The sequence below is a fragment of the Danio rerio genome, chromosome 15 (genome assembly GCF_052040795.2).
Source record: "Danio rerio strain M-AB ecotype USA chromosome 15, GRCz13ab, whole genome shotgun sequence".
Lineage (NCBI taxonomy): Eukaryota > Metazoa > Chordata > Actinopteri > Cypriniformes > Danionidae > Danio > Danio rerio.
The window spans coordinates 30,859,096-30,885,974 of NC_141035.1; the positions used below are offsets into that span (position 1 = coordinate 30,859,096).

A 26,879-nucleotide genomic window follows, 5' to 3' on the forward strand; every position below is an offset into this window, starting at 1 on the left:
AAATATATGAATTTTGACAATGCATGCATGTTATAAAAATAATGCTGTGATCTGTTTTAAATTGCTATAGTGCTTTGACTGGGAAAGAAGAAGCAACCACACCCCCCAGTGGTTAAAACACTTTCATAGACTTGAAAAAATAATACTTGCACAAATGCAAACATTTATATAATTGTTGAGCTTCAACAAACAGCACTGTTGAATCACATTCAAGTGATGATGAGCATTAAATGCTCACAGAATTAAGCATGTAATGTGCATCGGTTCTGAACCTGGGGCTTGAAAAAGACATGCAATTATTAAAAATGAGACAAAATCAAAATAAGCAAAAGCTTATATATATATATATATATATATATATATATATATATATATATATATATATATATATACACACATATATATCATATTTTAATTCAAACTCTATTTTATTTTTTGAAGTGTCAACAAAGAAGTGTGTTTTTTAATGTCCACCATCTTGGATTTACACTATGAGGTTGCTTTATTAGGTACACTTTTTAGATTTTCTGAATTGTGTAAAGTGATCAAATCTCAACTCTTGTAGATGTATTAATTTTATAAATGTATAAAAATAAAATGATTGCAAGCTCTTTAGTTCCTGATGTTTTATTAGGTAGATTCTGAGTAAAAGTTTTTAGTATAAACTCAATTATTTAAAATAAGGTTGATTGATTGTGCCTGTGTAGATCCATCTTCATTTATTCAACTTATTTGTAATTCAGTTCTTTTTAAGAATGGAATTTGTGCAGAAAAAGACCATTACCCAAGATGCTCTTCAAAAATCCACCAATCGGAGAGTCATATCGAGCAACGGATTTTCAGAGCTCTTTAGCACACTCATTAAGCACTGTTAGGCCCAATCCCAATTCTACTTCTACTTATCTTTAGGAAATCACTGAAGGCAATGATATCATGTTGTCATAACTATATAATGTTGTGGGACTGATATACAGGTGTTATTATTATGGATTGTAGATAATAATAAAAAGATTGTAGCTTCTTTTTAGCTTAGCTTATTTTAGCTTTTCTTTTTTATATATAAAGTAGTAATAATGACAAAAAATACTAGTTTGTGGATCTCCTTACCTCCGTGTGCAGCGATCCTGTCGTTGCGGCGGGTGTATTCTGTCAAATTTTCTTACCCCTTGGTTTTAAGTGTGGTCCTGATAAATCTTCATTTTGAGGGCTATCTAGCTCTTCCCCTTAGTGCTGCGCCTTCCAGCTAAAGAGAATTGGGACTCTCCTACCGCTTCACATGAACGAGCAAAACAAGGGTTAGGGGTAAGGAGAAGGGCTAAGGGGTGAAATTGGGATTGGGCCTAAATCAAATGTCATTTTTATAACACAAGTGGACCATTCAGCATAGAATTCACGCTATTTAAATATTCAAAAGTATACCTGGATAAAAAAAAAGATGTCTAGCTTACATACACGCCACTCTAGTGGTAAAGAGGAGTCTTTCTCATAGCAGAGGAATAGCAGTGTTTGCCGAAGAAGAAATGAGCCCTGGCATGTTTTCTGCGCTGGTGAAAGCCGTTGTGTAGAAGCTGCTGAGATAAAGCTCAGAAATGCTTCCTTGCACCCCATCTTCAGTCTCCGCGCAGACCCCCGCACTGTCTCGTGCTGGAGGTGGGCTGAGCTGGGCTAGAGAAGAGGCCGAGTCCATAACAATCAATGAATCTGGAGCGAGGCTGTCGTTCCTGAGCTCCTCCCAAAGACTGCCTTTAAAAACAGAGAGCATGAAACACATCACTCCATTCACTCATTCATTTTCCTTTAGCTTAGCCCCTTTACTCCACAGTGTAATGAACTGCCAACTTATCCAGCATATGTTGTACACAGCAGATACCCTTCTAGCTGCAACCCAGTACTGGGAAACATTAAAACTCACTCTTTCACACACACACACACACTACGGCAAATTTAGTTTTCTCAGCACCTGTAATTTGAAGCACCTGAAGCACCCAGGTTTCCTTCCGGGAAGAACATGCAAACTCCACACAGAAATGCCAACTGACCTAGCCGGGACTCAAACCAGAGACCTTCTTGCTGTGAGGCGAGAGCGCCGTCACTGAGCCTCCGTGTCACCCACATCAGTCCAAAATCACAATATTTTACAAGTGTGAACAGGGGAAATACATGTTCAAGCTACAGTGGGTTTTCAGAAGTTCAAATAAAACGACATTTCTGAAAATCTGTTTCAGCACTGAGCAAATGTTAACCTAATGTTGAATGTTAATGAAAGCATGAAAACGTGAACATGTCAGACGCCATTTTGAGAAAGTCAGCGCAGTGTAGTAGCCTACAGATTGAGGGGAAATAGGGTATATGCGGAGCTAGTGTTTTTTTCCATACTGATGAACTTCCGGTGAATGGTTAATGTGACTTTTTTAGAGCATTGATGTTGAAAACAGACCTTAAACGTGCCGATTTTGTAATGGCATACAGTTCACCGAAGAACTTAACCCAGGTTACTGACAAATTAAAAGTCCTACCGCATATACCCTATTAATCCCTGCTCTGTTCTCGTTTTTTGAATGTTTTAGACCAGGCGTGTCCAAACTACGGCCCGCGGGCCATCTGCGGCACGCAATCAGTTTTGTGGCGGCCCGCGAGGCTTTTTATAAATATCAATAGAATCTGGCCCGCTATACAAAAATGAACGTAATTCAATAAATAACCACCGGGTGTCGCTATTACATGCATTCAATTAAGCAGCAGTTCTTGTTATGATCTATCTATCTATCTATCTATCTATCTATCTATCTATCTATCTATCTATCTATCTATCTATCTATCTATCTATCTATCTATCTATCTATACACAGTTGAAGCCTGAATTATTAGCCCCTCGTTTAACAGAGCAAGGACATTTTTACCGTATGTCTGATAATATTTTTTCTTTTGGAGAAAGACTTTTGTTTTATTTCGGCTTGAATAAAAAGCGGTTTAAATTTTTTTATGAACCATTTTAAGGTCAAAATTATTAGCCCTTTTAGTCTTCAGAACAAACCATTGTTATAAAATAACTTGCCTAAATACCTTAACTTAACTAGTTAACTTGATTAACCTAGTTAAGCCTTTAAATGTCACTTTAAGCTGTATTGAAGTGTCTTAAAAATATCTAGTCAAATATTATTTACTGTCATCATGGCAAAGATAAAATAAATCAGTTATTAGAAATAAGTTACTAAAACTAATATGTTTAGAAATGTGTGGAAAAAAATCTTCTCTCCGTTAAACAGAAATTGGGGAAAAAATAAAAGGGGGCTAATAATTTACGGGGGCTAACAATTCTGACTTCAACTGTATTTATTTATATATATATATATATATATATATATATATATATATATATATATATATATATATATATATATATATATATATATATATATATATATATATATATATATATGCATATATATACATACACGTGTCTGTGTGATGTATGTAAAATTTGGCCCGCGACAACGTTTGTTTTTTTGCATCTGGCCCTCGGCCCAAAAAGTTTGGACACCCCTGTTTTAGACAGTTGAAGATAGCAGCACAGAGTAAAGCTACTCATGCCTGACACCTATTGTAGGTTTCTGCCACTGCACCATAATACAGCAGTCCAATAGAAGATTCTTTCTGCTATAAAACAATGAATAATAAAGTTAACTAAGAAAATAATACATTCTGACTTTGTTTTGGAGTTTCCATCTTACAATTCTGTTAGTAAATTACAATCTTGACAACTTACAATTTAGAGACACCATTCAAGACATCTATAAACTCAGAAATAGGACAAACCATTACTTCATTTGTTCATTCATTTTCCTTCGGCTCAGTCCCTTTTTCAATCCAAGTTCACCACAGCGGAATGAACCACCAACTTATCCAGCATATGTTTTACACAGTGGATGCCCTTCCAACTGCAACCCATAACTGAGAAACACCCATACACTCATTCAAACACATGCACTACAGACATTTAAGCTTACTCAATTCCCCTATAGCGCATGTCTTTTGGAGAAAACTCATGCCAACATGAGGAGAACATACAAACTCCACACAGAAATGCCAACTGACCCAGCCGAGGCTCGAACCACTGACCTTCTTGTTGTGAGGCTACTACAGCACTACCCACTATGACAAAGTAATAACTGAAAAAATTGTAAGATGTAAAATCAATTTCTAAAAAGTCAAAATGACCTTTTTGATTTTTTTTTACATAAAAGAATTAACTTATGACTTATGTTTGGACAGGTTTTGCAGATTTCTTTGCTATTTCTTTGAAGAATATTTTTTTAAGACAGCAAGAAAGATTAAATAACTTATTATTTCATAATATTACAGAAATTAACATAATTTTTCAGAAATCAAGTTTTTTTTCACAGCAATTGTACTCTTTAGTATACACACACACACACACACATATGTGTGTGTGTGTGTGTGTGTGTGTGTGTGTGTGTGTGTGTGTGTGTGTGTGTGTGTGTGTGTTTACTAAAGAGTACAATTGCAGTGAAAAAAAAACTTGATTTCTGAAAAATTCTAAAAACTGTGATCATATGTTTTTGCAATTGAACTATAACTTTTTTTTTAAAAATAATATTAACAACTAGTCAGTTTAATGTAATTAAATATGAGTATATGAGTGTGTAGGTGTTTCCCAGTACTGAGTTGTGGCTGGAAGAGCAGCATAAAACATATGTTGGAATAGTTGATGGTTCATTCTGCTGTGGCGACACCTGATGAGTAAGGGACTAAGCTGAAGAAAAATGAATGAATTATGTAATTTAAGTTAAAATAACACAAAAGATTATTTCGATTTAACTTAAAAATTTAGGTCAACCATGAATTTTTTGCAGTGCATCAGACTGTAAATTACGCATAATAGTAACAAATATTTAGATTTGATTTATTATTCTAGATATCATGACTAATGTCTGGGCCCGAACAGAATCTACAGGCATTTTTCATGCTATTTCTGCACAGAATTTTGTAAAAAAAAAAAAAATACAAATAAATAAATAAATGAAAAAAATAAATCTGTAGATCTATGCGGAATGATTTTGGGAGAATAGTAAACAAAAACTTAAAACATGGAACAAAAAATAAATAACTTTTACAATTAAGGTTTTTAATGCAAATCCAATTAGATTCACTTGTTTGGTAAATGGAGTTTGCATGTTTTCCCCGTGTTCATGTGAGGTTTCCTCTGGGTGCTCCGACTTCCCGCACAGTCCAAAGACATGCGCCATAGATGAATCGAAGAAATGAAATTAACTGTAGTGTATGAGTGTGTGTGAATAAGTGTGTATGGATGTTTCCCAGTGCTGGGATGTGGCTGGAAGGGCATCCACTGTGTAAAACATGTGCTTAACAAGTTGGCGGTTCATTCCGCTGTGGCGACCCCTGATTAATAAAGGAACTAACCAAAGGAAAATGAATTAATATTTGGTAAACGTAGCAAGTCTCTCATATAATATATCAACCACATAACAGAAAATATTACTTTACAAACTGTATTGTGAATAAATCATATAAACATTTTTATATTTTTCAGTAATACATCTGAAATTAATATAATAACTATATGATAATATAATTAAATAATAATGTCTTACCATGTAGTTGCAGATCTGTAAGGCTGGGATTTAAAGCATCAACATCATTGTTGATTTCTCCATCCAGCAGAAGCTCCTGCATGCTCGCTGTCCCGCTGTGACCAGCCTGCAGGGCGGTGCTGTAGCTTGGTGGAGTGTGTGCTGGTAGAGGTGAATCCAAACTGCCTGTCCTGGGACTGGAGGGATGGCCGACGCTGGGCTGATGAGTGGCTGGAGAGTAGTATTGGAAGGCTAAAGGGTCTGGAGAAATGTAAGGAGGAGGCAGGACAGCATTTTGAGATGTTAAAGGGTTGTAGAGAGCCTTCTGATTCAGGATCCTATTCTCGTGGACAGGCTGGTGTCCGTAGGCAGGATGCATGTTAACTCTGAAGGGCTGGGAATGTGTGTGGCTGCTGGGCAGACTGAAGTGACTCTTCAATTTTTCAGGTCTCTCACCAAGAAGACGTTCCAGCTCCTCTAAAACAATCAGCATAATGGAGAGTATGAACAAATAAATATATTACTTTTGATTGTATTTTTTTTTAAGGCAACGCAGTGGCGCAGCAGGTAGTGCTGTCGCCTCAAAGCAAGAAGGTCGCTGGTTCGAACCTTGGCTCAGTTGGTGTTTCTGTGTGGAGTGTACATGTTCTCCTTGCGTTCGCCTGGGTTTTCTCCGAGTGCTCTGTTTTCCCCCACAGTCCAAAGACACGTGGTACAGGTGAATTGGGTGGGCTAAACTGTCCGTAGTGTATGAGTGTGTGTGTGTGAATGTGTGTGTGGATGTTTCCCAGAAATGGGTTGCGGCTGGAAGGGCATCCGCTGCGTAAAAACGTGCTGGATAAGTTGGCGGTTCATTCTGCTGTGGCGAACCCGGATCCCGGAATAATAAAGGGACTAAGCCGACAAGAAAATAAATGAATGAATGTATTTTTTAATGCAGCGTTGTTGAGCATGAACCATCTTGGTAGTATTTATTTTATTTTATTGAACCCATGAATGAATCATTATTTGAAATGGATTTATTACCTAGATTGACTGATAGTCATATAAAATGTTGATTTATTTAGATTTATGATCAGGATTTTATTTACCATGTTTTACGATTTATTTTCCATTTATTTACCATGATTTATTTACCTTAAGAAGGATAGTTGTGCAGTATAAATTTAAAATAAGTTCAATTTAACCGGGATGAGTTCTTCCTTTTTCTCACACTTGTTGAATAAAAAATGTTTTTTATTTTAAGAAATTACAGAAAATTCGGTACTCTCTTCACCGACCTAGCACTAGTTTCATTAAATTAAATTAGCTTGACCCTGCTCCTTCTGATTGAGTCCCCATCCCCCAACTCCCAGCTTGGTACTGGATACTAGTTCTGGTCAGCACATTGTAGACTTGTTTTTTCAGTATGTAAGATAGCACTAGTGTTTTTATTTATTTGTTTGTTTGTTTTTTATTAGTTTTTTATTTTTATATTTATTTATTTTTTGCTCAAAGTACTCTTCAGTGTATTTGCTTTTTGTTACATTTTCATGTTGTCCTTTTTATACTTTTGTAAGGTATTTTTTTTTTATTTTACAATGTATAAATAAAACATAAAAATAAGTACTTTAAATTACACCATTAAGTCAACGCAATAGCCTATTGGTTTGCGCGCAGGCATATGGTGCAGTAGCACGTCAGGGCATCTGAATCGAGAGTTCGAATCATTCCAAAAAGGCTTGAATATTCTATACGACAAATACATCAAATAAACATACTTATTTTTATATATTTTTGACTCGCAACCTTATTTCAGCTTCATCTGTATCTGTCTCTATCACTGATGGCTGTTTATCTGACATAATGCATGAGAAGCAGACATGCACATTGCAATGATGGGCGGGGAAAAGCAACTCATTTGCATTTAAAGAAAAAAAATGGCAGATTCTGATGACTAAAAAAAATAATCTGATGGGTATTTTGATTTCTAGTAACCTAACAGTGCATCCAATGTCCTATCCTGTGCAATCCTAATTTTATGTTTCGCTACAGTACTTATATTTATTTAAATCCCTGAATCCGAATCCAAGGTTGATATGTGATCTACTACAAGTTCTCTGGCCTAGCACTAAAAAACTGGTCTGTTTATGTGCTCAAAGTGTTAATGAACACAGTCCTAAAATGACAGAATATATGTTGAAACAGCAGTGCACCTGGTCGGGCCATGCTCCTCCGTACAGTCAGAGGATCTTTGCGTCTCCACTTATGAAGCTCCTCCTGCATCTTCTCCACCTTCGCTGGGTTCAGGGCCCACAGGCAGCCCTTCCGAGAGGAGTTGCCATTCTTGTTCTCCACCTTCTCAAAGCATTTGTTCAGAGAGAGGTTGTGTCGGACCGAATTCTTCCAGCCGTCAGGTGCTGTCTAAGTAAATTAAAAATGAAGTATGAGGCTCATTCACAGTCATACAATGGACAGTGCGTGCAAGGGTACTACACAAGCCAACACTCAAAAAAAATGTTTTTTTGCTTCTTGTTCTTGTTGAACTACTTGTTTAAAATGAGCTGAATCAACACAGTTCTTGAGTTTTTTTGGGGGGAAACTTAATTGTTTTATGTTCAGTTAATAAAAAACAATTCGAACTTAAATAATTTGTGTTAGGACAACATGAAGTAATTGTGTGGAAAGTATCATTTTTTTACAGTAAATTCAACGTCACGGCCATGAGATCCTTGTGTAAATTCCAGTGTGCAGATTGGCTGTCTGTATTGGCCAATACAAAGTGACGTCATTGACTTTTCAGCACATCTGTTCATTAATTCATGAGAAAGACTTGGATTGAACCAATCAGCGCACTTTATTGTGAATGAGATGCAACTTCATTAATAAACATGTTATAGCTTTGTAGACTCTTTTTTTTTTTACTTGTTACAGTGATCAAAGAAATACCACGTTGTGTCGCCAATCGTAATTAAAACAAGTGGAAGAGGAAGTATTGTTCGGAGACATGGGTCGTCAGTGTTGCATTTATAAATGTGCCGCAAGGAAGGTTTTGTTTCCATTTGTCACTGTCAATGGGTTTTCATTTACCAGGGAATGAGAGCACAGCTCGTGTGTGGATCCAAGCAGCTGGATTACAGTGGTCTGCTAACATGCGATAAAAATACGTTTGTAAGGAATATTTTCAAATCTGAAAATGGTGAAATCCGAATTTGCTGCGTATTTTCTTTTAAAAAAAGACGCAGTTCCAGTTAGTGTTGATTGTGCTGTCTTCACAAATTGGTAACTGTGTGATCAGTGTTCTTTGTTAATGTTTATTCAGATTTCTAAGTTAGTATCGTCAGCAGTACTATTTTAGTTTTTAAAGACATACCTTAGTCAAAATGATTTACTTACTAAGTTTACAGTAATATCCCTACAATATTATGGAACGAAAATCCTCCACTTCCACACAGCGCTCAGATCCGCTGTAAATGCTAGTCTTCGAATCCCTGTCTATCTCCGCTGTGTCTGCATTTGTGTTGCCGCTGTGAAAATCAGCGCATGCACATACTGAAATTCCCGTTTTCATGCAAACCCTTCCCTCTTTTGCCATTCGACACTCCCACTTAAATAATGCTGGACTCACCCACTTTCCTGACTTTTTTCAAACTAGATGTGTGAAAACACCCTGCTGAGACAGGGGGGCACGGTTCAAGGCCCGTCAAAGTCCATGTGAACTGGAAGTTGCTGAGACATTTATGTCAGTATTTTAATGTACTTCCAACTGAAACGGAATATTGATTTGGGGGTGGGGTTTTCTTTTTGCACATACTGTAATTTGAATGCTATGCTCAGCATTAGAATAAGGCTGAAGTCGTTAATACAGTCGTTAACTGACATTAACAGAAAATACCACTCCAAACATGGAAGCAAATGGTCAGACTTTGATTTAAGATTACCAAAACAAACATTTTTTTTAGTGGATTAACTTGCATGGATGATTTATTCACCTAAACAAATTGTGCGCTAGCAAAATAAATTCACGCAGACTTTAAAAAATTTTTCACAAGCATATTCCAATTCCTAACTGCATAAATCTTAATAATTACAATTAATTTAGCACAGAATTCAAAAAGGACTCCTTTTACATGTAAAACAGCCCAAACATGAGATTTTTACTGAAAGGTTGCAAAATATTAAATGTCTATAAGAATGATGCAATAAACCTCATTGGGCATCATATGTTCACTGGTTCAGCAGGATGATGGAAAAACAGGGTGAGAAGAAAAGACAACCTCCAGTGACAGAATTTTTCCAGAATTACTAACGCTATTGGAGTCATTAGAAGTATAAGGTAACAGATTCTAAAACTTATTTTAAGGTTAACGATTGCCTGATCGTGATCCCTGCTTAATAAGAATCTAAAATGCCATAAAATAGAGTTTTAAACTTTCACATTGGAGACAGATATGTCAGCATTTACTTATTTGAAGAATTTATTTCCTATAATCTGAGAATTTGATAATAAATTTTGAGCCTTTTAAATCTCCAATTCTAAAAAAAGTCAGCTTATTGTTAGTATCTGCTCACTATTGGGTTTTTAAATATTTTTAATGCAAATTCTGAGCTATCTTTTACTTTAACAGAGTAAAATAAACAACTCTGTAAAAAATAATGTTGTCCCAACACAAATAGATTAAGCTATTTGAGTTTTTTGGGGCAACTCAATTGTTTTATGTTAAATCCTCCTGCAGCAAATTTGCAAATACACAAAAAACTTAAGAATTGTGTTAATTCAGCTATTTTTAATAAGTTGTTTGAACAAGCAGCAAAAATATATATTTTAAATATTTTTAGTAAGCAAGAAAAAGTTTTCATTTTCCATTTAGCTGTCCAATAATTGTGCACACAAATATTACGTTAAGTCATAATTTGACTTTCAATAATTTATTATCATTTTCTTAAATACCTAGGTTTGAGGTTTATTAACATTTTAGACTGACCAAGAGAACTGTTGTTGTTCAATAATAAAACGAATGCCCAAAAATACAATGTGGCATATACAGTATGATTGTTTTGGAGTGTTCACAGAAAAAAAGCAGTAACTTAAACCGAGATTGCAACAGCTCTTTAAACAAATATATTTCTTACAGCCCATCTGTCAGTTATCTGAGGATTCATACACCCCTTATGTTCGCATATTTACCAATTGAAAAGCCAAAATAATCTTTCACCAAAACAGCCCCAAGACAAGGGCATATAAAGATCATGCCATTACAGGCACATTCCATAATGCCTAAGGGACTCCTGCTCTGTTAAAGAACTCTGTTTGCATTGTTATCTTAAGCATACACAGGCCTTTGCCAGGATCCTCCTCAAAGTTATTAACTGTTCTCCTTACATAAGTGTGCATTAGATAAATCTTTTCTGAGAACTGGTATTCAACTTACCTTAAAGTATGGGAAATGCTCTGTCATGAAGCTGTAGATTTCACTCACTGGAAGGCTCCCTGTTTTGCTGTTCCTCAAAGCCAGGAAGATAAGGATACTGCAAAAGTATTTCAATTCACATTTTATGCATGCTGCAGGTTCTTATATGCAAAGGTAGGGGAGCACATGGCACAAAGTAATGCAGGGTAAAATGTAACAAGGAGTTTTAAGGTGTTTGCTCAGGGTTAACCATGGCATGCTTCCAAAGTTATCCCCACAGTGTCAGCAGAGGTCTTCCTGCCCATTATTGAAAAAGTTTGGCAAAATTTGCATGAGAAACACAGGAGAAACTATTTTTCAAGCATAAAAGTATTTCCTATTACTGTCAATATTTTTCTATTTAAAAAAATCTGTGAAAGTATGAACGCAAAATCTTATATTGTTGTGACTACTGTCTTCTAGGCTAAGGGATGGAACCATTTTGAAAGATGTAAAAAAGAGACTGCTAGCCCACTTTGAGGAAAACACGGCACAGCAGGGTTAGTCATAACAGTGTGTTGTTACAAATAAGCCACACACTGTTGAACACCAGTTAAATAAATTAAAAATATATATTTTTAATAGAAGAAATTACATTTTATTGCTATAATGCAAATAAATTCATTGCCCTTTCAGCTGCAACCCATCACTGGGAAAAACTCACCCACTCACACACATTCAGCCTACCCAATTGACCTATACTACATGTTTTTGGACTTGTGGGAGAAACTGTAGCACCCAGAAGAAGCCCACGTGAACACGGGGAGAACATGCAAACTCCACACAGAAAAGCTAACTGACACAGCCGGGCTCAAACCAGCAACCTTCTTGCTGTGAGGCGATTGTGCTACCCACTGCACCACCGTGCTGCCCCAGATAATAATGCAAATAAATCCAAATGTGTTCATCCACCAGATAAATAAATAAACATGCTGTGCTACAGTATGTACAACTGAGAAAAAAATAAGTACTGAGGAAATTTACTATTTAAAGTGAACTGAAATTAAATGAATTGTGTGAAATCTGACTTTTTAAGCATGTGTTACAACTAACTCTCTGTCTGTTACAACTTGCACTGCAGGTGGGGTGCATAGTAACAATTTACCAGTATTTAACAGTAATCGGTGCTCATTTGTGCAATGCAAAAAAATCCTGGTGGCCTTAAATTGTGAAGTTGAGTCGAATAAACCTTATAAGTCTGTTAAACTTATATTATGTTAAACTGACTTAAAACAGCTTGCAGGACTTATACAATTAAGTTAGAACATGATTAACTTAGTTTAATGAGTTACAATGACCTAAAAACATATGCTGGCAGGACTAATTGATCATATAATATTTTACAGTGTAGGAGAGGCTTGTGTATTGTAGGTAAAAAAAATGGTTCGTCTAACCGTATTACTTTGTTGGATATTTGGCCAAAACCAAATAGTGTTACTTTGTGCCCCGCTCTTCCCTACGTCAGCTTTTATTATAGGTTGTTTTCAATCACGTAATTCTGATTTTGTGTCAAAATTTAGTTGGAGGGCAGGAAGTATAAAAAAAAACTGAATGGAAAACATTGAGGAAAATCCGTATTTTTACAATTTATAGCATATTTCAAAAGTGATATAAATAGAAAGTAACCACATATGTTGGACATGATCCTTATATTATGAAGAGAAATGAGTTTTCTAATGAACTAAAACATATTTGCCTGCCATTGAGGTGATAAATACTGTAAGCTACTTACATAAAACATACTAACATCACAGTAAATATACAGATTTTGAACCATACTATAGTTAATTACTTGAATTAAACTGCTGCAGTAATTAAATGGTTTCTGTGGTACAAAACAACTATCATGATAACAAATTATCCAACTTGATATTGTACAATTTTCTACTTTATAATTATGCACCACAGTTTGCAGTACAGAGTTTTTATTACAGTTTATCAGTTTACTTTACTACAGTATGCTGTAGTATTCATTAGCAAAGAGTTGTACTACATTATACGCTTAGTTACTATACACATATTACTATAGTTTGTTTCAAAAACATATAGCACACTATTTACTATGGATTACTATAGTTTTTTATTCATGCAGATTACGTCTCCCAGACGTCCTTGCTTACAAATGCATACAAAGCATGCATAAGCGGTTCTTAAACTGTGGTATGTGTACCACTAGTGGTACCAGGCTTTCTTTAAATAACACCGATATGATCAGTGAAACCAAGGAACGTTTCCAGGTTTTGATGAATAGGTGATAATGACTAATGATATAATAATTTACATTTAAGTACAGCAGTCTTTTTACTTTTTCAGAACAGTGTCATTCAAACTATTTATAATGTTTAAAGTTTCGAACAATAATAAATATTTTTAATAAGAAGAATTATTCTGCCACGTTTTGAACTGTGCAATGCTGTAGCTGCCTAATTAGGCCCACTATGCTACTTCAATACTGGTTATCATTGTGCTTATCATTTTACTTGGGTACTCAGTGAAAAAAGTTTGAGAACCTACATTATCATAATTATTATTTATGACTCCACAGTACTACACAATAACAATTGTCTAGTTTTGTTCACAACGGTAGCATTTACTTTTAGTTCAATCGACAAAAGGCCCATTCATACCAGGAAAGTGGCTAATAATTTTAACCTTAAAATAGATTTTTTTAAAGTTACAAATTGCTTTTATTCCAGCCAAAATAAAACAAGACTTTCTCCAGAAAAAAAAATATTATTAGACATGCTGTGAAAATTTCCTTGCTCTGTTAAACATCATTTTGGAAATATTTAAAAAAAGAAAAAAGATTTAAAGGGGGCTAATAATTCTAAATTCAACTGTATATACTGCTGTCAAATACTATATCTCAAGCCTTGAGACTATTTAAAACAAATTTGAGATAATTCTTCAGAAAATAAATCAGTTAAGGTGCTATACATACCTGTAGGAGTAGACTGGTTTAGGGTACAGTGGTTGAGGAGAACTGTCTTGAGATGTTTGTGTTGAGAGACTTTGGTTATAATAGTGAGAAACCGTATCTATTCCTCTTGAAGGGTAATACTAGACACAGTATACACACACACACAGAAAAAAATATATATTAATAGCCAAAATAAATCATTTCAAAAAGTTACAGACATTACACAATACACGTTCAACAAGAGCTAGACTTCATTTAATACTTGCCAATGTTTTGACTATGAACATGCTATAAATCTGTTATCAGTTCTGTCTTCTTATATTTCTGCCTTCTATCTTTCGCCAGGATTAACCTAAAGTCATATTTGCTTCCTTCAGTAGTTGTGTTGTAGTGTTTTTATGCATACAGTTAAAATTGTGTGTGTGGGTGTGTGAACCTCGTGGGGACCAAATGCAATACAGTATTCATTAAAAATATATTTTTCCTGCTGCTTGTTCAGACTATATATTTAAAATGAGTTGAATCAACACAATTCTTAAAGGGCACCTATTTTACCCTTTTTTCAAAATGTAAAATAAATCTTTTGTGTCTCCAGAATGTGTCAGTAAAGTTTAATCTCAAAACACCCATCAGATTATTTATTATATTATTCAGAATATTGGGATTTACTGCTCTGAACACAACGTGGTTGTTATTGTTGCCTGTGCCTTTAATGCTGGTTATCCCCGCCCACCGTTCCCATGGGCCTGTCAGAGTGTCTCCGCCTTGGCTGCGTCAGATAAACAGCACAGTGACGTTTGTGTGAAATACTACAGTAAGACCTTTCCCAATGATTATTTGATGTATTTGTTGTGTAGTTGCAACAATGAGTAACACACAATGTCGTTACAAAGTTCACACACACACACATACACACACACACACACACACATTTGATGATGATTGATGATCACAGAGAGGTGAACAGATCTAATGAAGTATTCTAAAGATGTAACAATGCAGATTGTTTCCTGTGAGGGATGGGTTTAGATGTAGGGGTATAGAACGTACAGTATAAAAATCGTGTGTGTGTGTGTGTGTGTGTGTGTGTGTGTGTGTGTGTGTGTGTGTGTGTGTGCGCATGTGTAAATGACCAAAACTAAAACTTAAATTAATTTATATATCAGCCCTTGTCAGAAATTGTAATTCTTTGTTTATTAATGATCATGAAAATTCAGTTTTACAAACACGACAGATTAACTGTAACTTTGAAATATATTAAAAAAGAAATATATAATATAATTTATAATTTCACTATTTACTGTTTTGTGCGATTTTTGACCCAGTAAATGCAGCCTTGTTAAAGAAAGTTGAATGTTGAATGTTGAATAAGAGACATTCAAAAAACATTAAAGATATTCACTCAGATATTTAAACTGCATCTTGTATAATCAGTATATGACAAAAACTCTCCACTGTCATTGTGTACAATGTTTGTACCTGGTGTTGTAGAGGACTGATGGCACTGTATGCCTGATGGTTTACTGTTGTGTAGCCAGGAGGTTCTTCAGAGCTCTCCTGAGGCTCACTGTAAGGTCGCCGAGTTCCCTGCCCACAATATAGAGCAACATCTACTTAGTGCTAAAATTTCATATGTTCAAGCCTCTTTAGAAAGTGTAATAAGGACATCTGCTTGCACATCTGCCTGTCAGGTCTTCTTGTTTCCATGTCTTTTGCCTCTGGGCTAAATGTGCTGGCAAGAATTTAAAGAGCCTTCATGCCGTAAAAATTATTATAAATGATGGAGGTATATTATAAATGATTTATATATAATTCCATACATACAGTATGTCTCAAAGTTCAGACAAAAAAGTGGATGGAAATAGGGAATTGTGATCAGATGAATGGAGAATAAGTATGAAAATATAAGAAAGAATGAAAATGCACTATGAATGCATAATGAATTATCAGCCCCTCTGTTGTTTATTTTTCCCCGATTTCTATTTACCGGAGAGCAGTATATATTGCATAATTGTTTTAATAACTCATTTCTAATAACTGATTTATTTTATCTTTGCCATGATGACAGTACATTATATTTGACTAGATATTTTTAAGACACTTCTATACAGCTTAAAGTGACATTTAAAGGCTTAACTAGTTTAATTAGGATAACTAGGCAAGATAGGGTAATTAGGCTAGTTATTGTATAACGATGGTTTGTTCTGTAGACTATGGGGGGGAAATGGCCTAAAGGGGCTAATAATTTTGTCCTTAAAATGTTTTTTAAAAAATGAAAAACTGCTTTTATTCTAGCCGAAATAAAACAAATAAGACTTCCTCCAGAAGAAAAAACATTATCAGACATACTGTGAAAATGTAATTAAATTATTTAAATGTTTAAAAAAGATTTTAAAAATTCAAAAGGGGAGTAATAATTCCGACTTTATCTATATATATATATATATATATATATATATATATATATATATATATATATATATAGTTGTACTCAAAAGTTTACATACCCCTTAAAGAATTTGTTGTTGTGAATAATTTGAACAAAATAAGAGTAATCATGTTAATTTTTATTTATTACTGTCCCGAATACGATATTTTACATAAAATATGTTTACACATGGTTCACTAAACAAAAATCTAGCTGAAATTATTAAAATAACCCCCTGAAATGTGTATGTGCTTTTGGTTTTCAATACTGTGTGCTTTCCTAATGATCCACCAGTGTTTTTTTGCTTTGTGATGTTTTTTTATGAGGCTTTTGTTTGTTCTGAACAGTTAAACTGACAGCTGTTCTTCAGAAAAATCCTCCATGTCCAGCAGATTCTTCTGATTTCAAGCATCTGCAGATTTGAACCCTTTCCAGCAGTGACTGTTAGAGTGTGAGATCCATCTTTTCACACAGAGGATGATAGAGGCATTTAAACACAACTGTTAAAAAATGTTTAAACCCTCACTGATGCTACAAAAGAGAACACAAGGCAATAAGAGCTGGGGTAAATGATCCAGGATGAAGATTCTTCATTTAGCACTGCTCTTTGGAAATAACAGAAAATACTTGGACTCATCTTGCAACACAAATTAAGTGCAACTTACCTTGATCTTCAGATTCTAAAAGGGGGTTATTTTAACCATTTCAGCTATAATATTGTGAAGTGAATAATTTGTAAACATATTTTATGCATCCTATACTCAGGACGGTATATATATATATATATATATATATATATATATATATATATATATATATATATATATATATATATATATATATATATATATATATATATATATAATCAAATCAAATGAATCAAAAATTCTGAATATACAAATATATAAGTGCTTTTCTTTTGAACTTTCTATTCCTCAATTTTTTTATTCCCCATATTATCCACATTTTACTATATATAAATAAAACTTATGATACTGTCCAAATTCATTTTTGTTAGGACTGTCCAAATCCATTTTTTAATCCATCTCCAGAAAACAAATAAACAAACTTTCCCCCATTCTCACCATTATACTTGTGGTCTCCACATCAGTGCCTAATGTAGTCCAAGAGGATTGTTCCTCCAACCCATCAGCACTGGCGATTTCCCTAGCCAGTCCAGCTCTTCTGACACAGCTGAAGGGCTGACCCTCACTGATGGCCCCTTCACTGCACTGACGCCGGTATGGATGGTAGTGACTGTTCTCCGTCAGGTCACAGTCTCGTCCAACAGGACTTCCATCTACACTGTGTCTACGAAAGCGCTCCGCACTCTTCTGGCTGTAGGGATCGCTTTTTCTCTGGGAGTACGGCACAAACCCTTCTCCACCATTGCTTTGGTGACACTATAGATTGAACAACAATAAAATGTCAAGTAGATTAAAAATCAATAACACATTCTTTTCAGTTCAGTGAAATTTATACAACCTAAATTTCACAGTATCAGTACAGGCAAAGCAGTTCAACCAATGCTGCATTTTCACCATTAATTAATGCACTCTTTAACATAAATCAGTTTTCCAAGTGGAAATGCAGTAGCACGTAAAGATCTTTGATCTACTAAAGAGTCCATAAAAGCATTTAATGTGACATACAGCCTCCCCTAGGGGCCATAATTAATTAATATTAAATCAGACGGATTTGATGAAAAGTCAGGAAGAAATACTTCTATTTCTGCTCCAGGGTCTGGTGTCCTTGAATAGTGCCTTGTGCTGGGGTTCACGTCCTCATCAAAATGTAATAATTATGACACTGTGTCGTAATAAGAGCAGCTGCCGGGCAGCACGTTTAAGAAGCGGCAACTACAGAAAAGTCTCTAGACTGATGTTAGAGAACCAAAGAACCTTATCTGAGAGTTAAATCAGAACTGAACATAAAGAAATCCATCGTTTTATTCATTCATCAATCCTCCCCACAATTAATCCACCCATCTATGTTTAAATGGATTTATTTATTCATTTATGCATTAGTCCTTCCATTTTTCCTTTCATTCATCCATCTATATATTCATCTATAGATCCATCTTTGATCTATTTGTTCATTCACCCATTCATCTTCTTCAACCATCAATCAATGTACTGCTCCTTCCATTGATCAATTTACCCATTCATACACTGTAAAAAGCAACTGTAAAATTTACAGTATTGCAATTTTTGTTAAAGTGCACTGAAATTATAAATTAATAATTTATTGTAAATTAATAATTACAATTGTGCTGTAGTTTCATAATCAAAATAGCCAGTAATACTGTAATTTTTACAGCATGGTTTTACAGCTGAGTCACAATGCATTTACCCTGACTAATCACTTTTTGCAGCTTTCATTCATTCATTCATTCATTCATTCATTCATTCACTTATCCATTTACCCATGCATCCACCATCCATCTATTCATCCATCCATCTATCCATATATACATTCATCCATTAAATCAATCATTCACTTTACTAATCCGTTGATTGCCTGACAGTGATAAAAAATACAAAATAAAAGGACATCTTAAAATGCAATACATGCTAAACTGATTCAAACAAATGATAACATCAAATTATTTCTTATTTATCGACTGCCTGATAGTGTTGTAATAAAAATATATAATCAAAAAGAATACTTTATATGCAATACCTGATTGAAAACATATTATAACATCAAATGATTATTACCTGTGATTCTGGCATCTGAAAGCAGGGCGACTCTAGGGAATCAAAGGACTGAAGTTGGCCTGCAGAAGGAGATGGTGAGCTGCTACTGCTACTTATGGATAGGAAAGACAGTCCCTGGGGCTCAGAGGACATCGTCCCTACAACCTGCCTCTTCAAAACAACACAACACTTTATGAGGTCTCATTTTTAGACAGACAAAAAAAGTAAAGTATAACTTACATAGAATAAACCCTGACAGGGTGATGAGATTTTTTAATACATGGTTCTCTGGAATACTAGAATCTGATTGGTCAATCACAGCATACTGTATGGTTCTCATGTTACACCTGCTGAAACTAATAATACAGGCTGCATTCAGACATTTTTTTTGTCTGTAAGCTTTACAATGAATTAATTTATAAAAATAAAAAAATGTAATATTAATATTAAAAAATAAATATTATCAATGTTGTGTGTCTAATTTTTTTTTATTGTGGCAAGATACCGTGTAATAAGCACACTGTAAAAAAATGCTTGTTGCCTTAAATTTAGGGGGATATTAATTTAGCCTTATGAGTAATTTAAACTCATATTATATTAAACTGACCTAAAACAGCTTGTATGATTAATGTGATTAATTTAAGTTACAATTAACTAAAACATGCTGTCATTCCCACATAGCAACATTTTTCTGCTCCAGCTCTGGCCCACAAAATCAGCTTTTGCTTGGCCCAGATGCTGCAGTGAATTATGCTACATTACTAGACCAAGTCTGGCTTCCAGACAAGGGCTAAACATTAGATCATATCTGGGCCAGGTCTCGGCCGAGTGAATTCTCGAAGCAACCTGATTTGCAGAATTTTTTTTCTTTATTCAAAAATGATTAAAATGCATTTTAAATGTGGGTCAAGATGGACCAAACTTACATAGCCCAGTTTTTTTAACATCCTGGCCAAAAACTACATTTGACACTTAGCCAATGCCTGCTGTGCCAGCTTTATGCCAAATCTGGGCCAGAATTCTTTGCTACATTGGTGATTGATCATATTATTTTTTTTATCCTCCTGAGACCCAAAGATATTTTTATTTTAATTTTTTTCTGTGATTTCCTACATCCTTTGAGTTAAAAAAAAAAATCTACAATTTAGAGTTTTTACATTTTTAATTTTTTTTATTTTACATCATGTCCACTCTAGTGGACCACAGGACCATTTTAGTTCGAAATGACCGCCAAACTCAGACAACAAAACTGTACAGGTTATGGCTGGAAAGGGATATTAATCCAATGTTAATGAAACAAAAACAAAACAAAAGCAATTTTTTCCTTTTGTATTGAAATTCCTGAAACAGTTTAGTGTAAATGAGAACTCAAAAAAACAAAAAAAACAAAAGTGATGTTAATCCAAAACAAATTTAACATAAAAGCGATTTAAAACTGACTTCCATTCTCTAATTGTCTCTAATTCTCTGATTGTCAGACTCTAATTCCAGAGTCTCAATCAAATATTTTATAAAGAATCCTCTCTGCTTCAGTTTTGCCCCCTACAACATGTAGTCATTAATTACATTAGGATGGTCCTGGTGTCCACTATAGTGGACATTTAAAAAAAGGATGATATTTTGAAACACAAACAAGCTAACAGGTTTGAAAGCTAAATGTATTGTTCCTGACACTTTAATAAACAAATATATATGTAATAATAATAGTAAAAAAAAAAAACATTTAAAAAGCTAAATTTTACATACCTCTTTCCTTCCTATAAAATGTTTTTTTTTTTTTTTATGTTAGCCATTTTGGATGCAATGTAAGAGCTGGTTCCTAGCATGCCAGCCAACTTGACAGAGTAGCTCAAACAATTCAAAGAAAATTCATGAAATTGCAATGTCCACTACTGAGGACACAAGTCAATAGGCTTTAACAGAATATAAATGGTTGCTTTAACAGAATATAAAGGCTTCAGTCATGGCTCAAAGGCTTTTTTGCCATAAGAATGGGTTGGATGTTATCCTGCTTATTACATAGCTACTTCCCACACAAGTAAATAGTTGCAAATAAAATATCAATTTATGTTGAAATACTTTATTAGCACAATAAACTGAAGCGCTCACAAAGAAAACACACACCCGGATTAGAAGCAGCAGGTTATTCTGAGATATTATTAGCCCCTTTCACACAGTAATACCAGCCTGATCTCTCAAAAAAATGTTACTATTTTTTACAATTTGTCAGTTTAGTGGCTACAAAACTGTACGATTTTTAAAAGTAGACCTACCACTAAACTCCAAATCGTACTAAATTGTACAAATGAGATAGTACATATTCATATGAAGTATAACCACTAAATCAAAAAAAGTTACAAATTATGGTGAGATTGGTTGGAAATACCAGCAAACTGGTGTAAAATTACCAGATTGACTTTAATGATAAATTCTGTGTTTTCTAAAACACATGATCTCTCATATGAAATTTCGCATCACTGTAATTTTATGCAAATGTTTCAAAGGAACCATTGACGATGGCTATTTCATCTGGGAATAATTTGACTAACCAATCAGAATTGAATACTACAGAGAGTCATGTAAAATGCAAATATGATCTTGTAAGCTATTACATAAGTACATGCGTGTAGAAACGCATCACTGTATACCTTCAAACAAGTTGACACTCTAGTGTCATATAGGAATGCTGTTATGCTTGTAAGCTTGACCCCTGTTAAATTGGGGTCAGACATAGGCCTGGTTTCATATACATGTTTCATGAAATGCTGCATAGGAGTATATTTCCATACATACATTCACTTTGAGCACATCTCGTCCAATGGCCTCAGCATGTTTTTCAAATTCATCTCATCAGGAGTGTATATATACACACAATGCATTGTAATAATGTTCAACCTCAATTTTTTTCCTTAAACATTATGTCATAATGGTATTTTTCATGTCTTTAAACAATTTGTCTTCCCAGCTGTTTAGCTTCTGGGCAAACCTAGTTTTGAAGCCTGTATCTGTTCAACCGTTGGTAAAGAAAATCCCTTTCTAACTATTTGCTAAGCATTTTACATAAGAGCGATAATACATTTTGTAGTGATAGAGGTCTGATCTGTTATTTATTATGCTATATCTCTCAAACAACAGAACAAGGAATTTTTTCACAGTTTTTGCTATTATATTTTTTCTTCTGGAGAAAGTCTTATCTGTTTTATTTCAGCTAGAATAAAAGCAGTTTTTAATTTTTTTAGAAACATTTTACAAATGTAATGTGATGGGACACTGACAAGGACGTACAGATTCAAATGCAGCATTTATTAGGAGAACAGGTGGATGGTCAAAAGACAGGCAGCAAACAGGAATCAACAATAAAACAAGGCAAGGGTCTAACAGAGCAGGGCAAGGCGTGTCGTAAAGTTCACAGAACAGATAAACAAGACTCAGCACTAATGCGTGTGTGTTGTATAAATAGTCCTTGTAATCAGTCCTTGACAATCCTCTGGCTGTGTGTGCGTGCAATCAGCAGCAATCAGTGTGAGCAATGCATAACTGGATCTGGAGTCCATATAATGCAATAGTATTTGGATGCAGTTTTTATGATGCAAGCTGAGACTGCATCACACAGCGATGCAATGTCAGACTCAATGCACTCAATGGAGTGAGTGACATCACTGTGACGGGTACGGTTAGGGGTGGGGTTAGGGGAGCGCATTAAAAAGCATTGGATGCAGCTCAGATTGCACTGCACCGAGTCTGCAGCCAGATCCATCTCATATAATGGCGGATTTGTAGTTTTATATCGATCTGCGTGTTTACCAGCAATCTACAAGGATTAGATTGCTGATGATTCTGACAACGATCAATATTATTAACCCTCTGAAGCCAATTTTGTTATACAATGATTTGCTTAATTACCCTAAAATGCGCAATTAACCTAATTAACCTAAGCCTTTAATTGTAACTTAAGCTGAATACTACTGTCTTGATCAAATTCAACTGTATATATCCTGGCCCTGCTATATGACCATAACCAAACATAAGGACACATAAGTATCCAGTATTCCTGGCAATTCAGGCTGCTTTCAGTTACCGTCAGCAGACTGTGCTATTTGAAACAAAAACTCATTAAAATCACCAACAAAGCATGAAGGAGAAGCAGAAGTGTGTTAGTGACATGAAACGGAGATGGGGGGAGTTTTGGTCCCTCTGAAACATAGAGTGTAATTCAGTATTGAACAGGAAGTTGATCTGGCCTTTATGGTCCATCACTGACTTTTAAACTGATCCTCTGGCCTGTTTTAGTCGACATACAAGACTTTTCCACTCCTAAGAGAAAACAGCTGAGTAGACAAAGGTGCTTGGGCAGATAAGGGAATTGGGCAAGCAATGAGGCATGATAATTACAATTTATTTTATTGCAAAGAATTTTTAAATATGTTTTATTACTTTTTTATATTACGTTTACTGTATTGTTATTTTATTTTTATTATTGTTTTCATTATTATTATTATTATTATTATTATTATTATTATTATTCATTCATTTATTTTTTCAGCTTAGTCTATTTATTGATCTCACTGTTATCCTTTATTCTCAGGTAATGATGCAATTTGTTTATGCTCCACCTTACTTTACTTAAAACTAAGCCAAATATGAGCTAAAGCTTTCCTAATAGAGAAATACAAGGAAAGAAACAGGTCATTTGAACTAATTTCTTAATCTTAATATAATATGACAATCTATTTAAAATTTCAACTTGAAAAAAGAAAACGTTTTCAGATTTTTTTTTTTACATTGCTTCTCCAATACAACAATGCACACACATATATGAATATTACTTGTAGCGCTCAAAATAAATGGCATCCCATAAATTCATTCATTTTCCTTAGATTCATTCATTCGGCTTAGACCCTTTATTCATCAGGGGTCGCCACAACAGAATGAACCGCCAACTTATCCAGCGAATGTTTTACGCAGCGGATGCCCTTCCAGCTGCAACCCATTACCGGGAAAGATCCATACACACTCATTTTCACACATACACTTTGGCCAATTTAGATTATTCAATTCACCTATTCCCCATTTCTTTGGACTGTGGGGAAAACCGAAGCACCCAGAGGAAACCCATACAAACACATACAAACTCCACACAGAAATGCCAACTGGCCATGCCGGGATTCGAACTAGCGACCTTCTTGCTGTGAGGCAACAGTGCTAACCTACCATGTCACCTTTATTATTATTATTATTGTTAATCATTTATTATTATTATTATTATGATTATTAATCATTTATTAATATTATTATTATTAATCATTTATTATTATTATTATTATTATTAATTTATTATTATTATCACTACCATCTTGGTAAATGGAAGTGTTTGTATTTTTGTTAGAAAGATTGTTTTGCATGCAGCTTGTAAAGACAATATATAGATGAGAAAATGTTGACAACTTAAATAAATATGCATTTTAAACTATTTATTTGGAAAGACACCAAAAAAAAAACCCGAAAAAAAGACACTGTAAAAATATTATTGCTGCCTTAAATTTATTATAATTTATTTATTTATTCTTTTATAGTCATCTAAACTTACATCAGTTAAACTGACACAAAAACACTAAGTTAAACTTTGTATAGCTTATTTTGATGAAACCCGAATCACTTGTTAAAATAAGCTAAAGTCTTATAAAAATATTTGTTGTCTTAAATCAACTAACAGTTTAAATCCTAATATTTTCCATACAGTATATGCTGAAACTGACCACAAATGTAAAAAAATAAAATAAAATACATGTAAATTAGAAATATAGCATGCAAATGGAACTCATACACTGTAAATCTGTGTAGCAACAATGCGATTTCTAAAATAGTCTTACATTTTTGTTGGTCAAACTAAATCTCATTTAGGCGTGTTCATCCAATGGGAAGTACTTATTGTATGATTGGATTCCAGTTAAAATGTTGAGTTAATCACTGATTTGAGGTCAGTTTAATCGAGGAAGTAAAATCACAAGCCAAAATGGAACAATAGTATAAGTAATGTAATTGTAGCATGCAATAGACCTACAATTTTATTTGATATATTAAAAAAGGGATCAATTCAATCTTTTCTTCATGGAGAATGAACTGAGGTAATTCTGCATAAGAAGCTTTACAAATAATTTTAGCCCAATAATAACATGCTTTAAGATTAATAAGATGTTTTTCAATAATTAACATTTGATGTATAAAAATACAATGATTCAATGTATTTTTGTATAACATTGACACTTATTTGATATGATATATTACAAATAATCATATTAGAGAATGTGTGTGCAAGATATCCACATAATAAAAAGTTAAAATTTTTTCATCAGCATCAAGCAGAGGTCAGAATAGTAAATGAGGCCAGTATATGCTTTATAATCCTCTAATACAAGATAAAATGAAAATAAAGTGTGTGTCTGTGTGTGTGTGAAAGTGAGATACAGTTAAGAATAAAAGTGCTGAAACAGGTCTGATTGTAAAAGTGCTTGATTTCAAGAGTTTCCAGCATATGATCGCATGTATCTCTCTTTGATCAGGTCTCCTGCAAGTCTATGCAGCTCCACCCATGCACTAGAAGTGCTCTCACCACACTTGAGTGGCATCTCAAATGGACTGTGCATCTTCCTTTACACCGTCATCCATCAAGTAATTGGCAGATTTCTTCCCGTATGACTACAAAAGCACTTTCACTGTGCTTCACGGGAAACACATTTGAGCATGGAAAGAAAAAAAAAACAATTACTCAGTACTTCCTAATGGTCAAATTGCAGAGTCCTCACTTAATGGATCAACCAGAAAGGAAAACTCAGTCATCGTTCATTCAACCTCATGTCAGTATTGTTTTTTTGTTTTGTTTTTTTTTTGCAGAATATTGATGCTCCCACAATAAAAGTAATAGTGACCAGGGGTCCGTTCTTCGTACGTGGATTACTCAGTTAGCTGGATTTGGATATTGACGATTTGACACGATCCAGGATCGTTTCGTTCTTCAAAGCTGATCCGAGAGTTGTTGTCATGGCAACAGATCTGCTAGGTCAAACCTGATCGGGAGCAGGTTCAAATCATATAAACAGGATTAGATCGGCTCAGTTCAAGCAAAGATAATACAGAAAGTATGTACCGAGTTCTGATATTTTCTTACAGTAGTAGTTATATACACTTGGGAAAATAGTAAATATTTTTTAACTATATATATAAAAGTTATAGTAATAAATAAAATAAATAAAGTTATACATATTAATAAAACGTATGCAATCTGCACCCTCGAAATGAAATACAAAGACTGCCACCTGGTGGTGCAAAGAGAAAACTTATTGATATGAACTTTTTAGATCGCTTTAGTACAAATTGTGTATAATAGACATGCACTATATGTGACTTTTTTTAAAAGCAATAATACATTTATGCAGTCATAAACATGTTTTGACAGTTAATATGCCAGTGATGCTTCACAAAAGTTGCAGACGCCTTTGCCAATATCAAAATGCTTTTGGAAACAACCAGTTATTCTTTACACCGATTTAAAAAACGGCTACTATAATAAAGAAAATCTTTTCTAAATTAAGAAATAAATACATTGATTTGCATTGAAATACATGATGAATACTCTTGTCTTGACACATGAAAGTGTAAAGCCTGCAGCTCACAACAAATGTGAAGTTACTGCGTGTCATATTTAACAAGCCGTTTACTGCTAATTTGATGTAATTTTGCTCACATGGATAATTGAATATTAATCAGATGATGTCATTACGCTGCTGTGCCGTC

The 26,879-nt window shown here is 34.3% G+C and overlaps 1 protein-coding gene across 3 annotated transcripts in view; it reads right to left on the reverse strand.

The window, feature by feature from the left end:
* Positions 1 to 426: 426 nt before the first annotated feature.
* foxn1 (forkhead box N1) overlaps positions 427 to 26,879 on the reverse strand; it is a 31,673-nt gene continuing 5,220 nt past the window's right edge. The window contains exons 2-9 of one of the 3 annotated variants that reach the window (XM_087282377.1): positions 19,110 to 19,259; positions 17,475 to 17,792; positions 15,441 to 15,548; positions 13,983 to 14,101; positions 11,024 to 11,120; positions 7,808 to 8,015; positions 5,634 to 6,089; positions 427 to 1,743 (exon numbers count right to left, since the gene is read on the reverse strand). In XM_087282377.1, the coding sequence (XP_087138503.1) occupies positions 1,484 to 1,743; positions 5,634 to 6,089; positions 7,808 to 8,015; positions 11,024 to 11,120; positions 13,983 to 14,101; positions 15,441 to 15,548; positions 17,475 to 17,792; positions 19,110 to 19,241 (1,698 nt within the window). In that variant the 5' untranslated portion in view covers positions 19,242 to 19,259 and the 3' untranslated portion in view covers positions 427 to 1,483. 3 annotated transcript variants of the gene reach the window in all.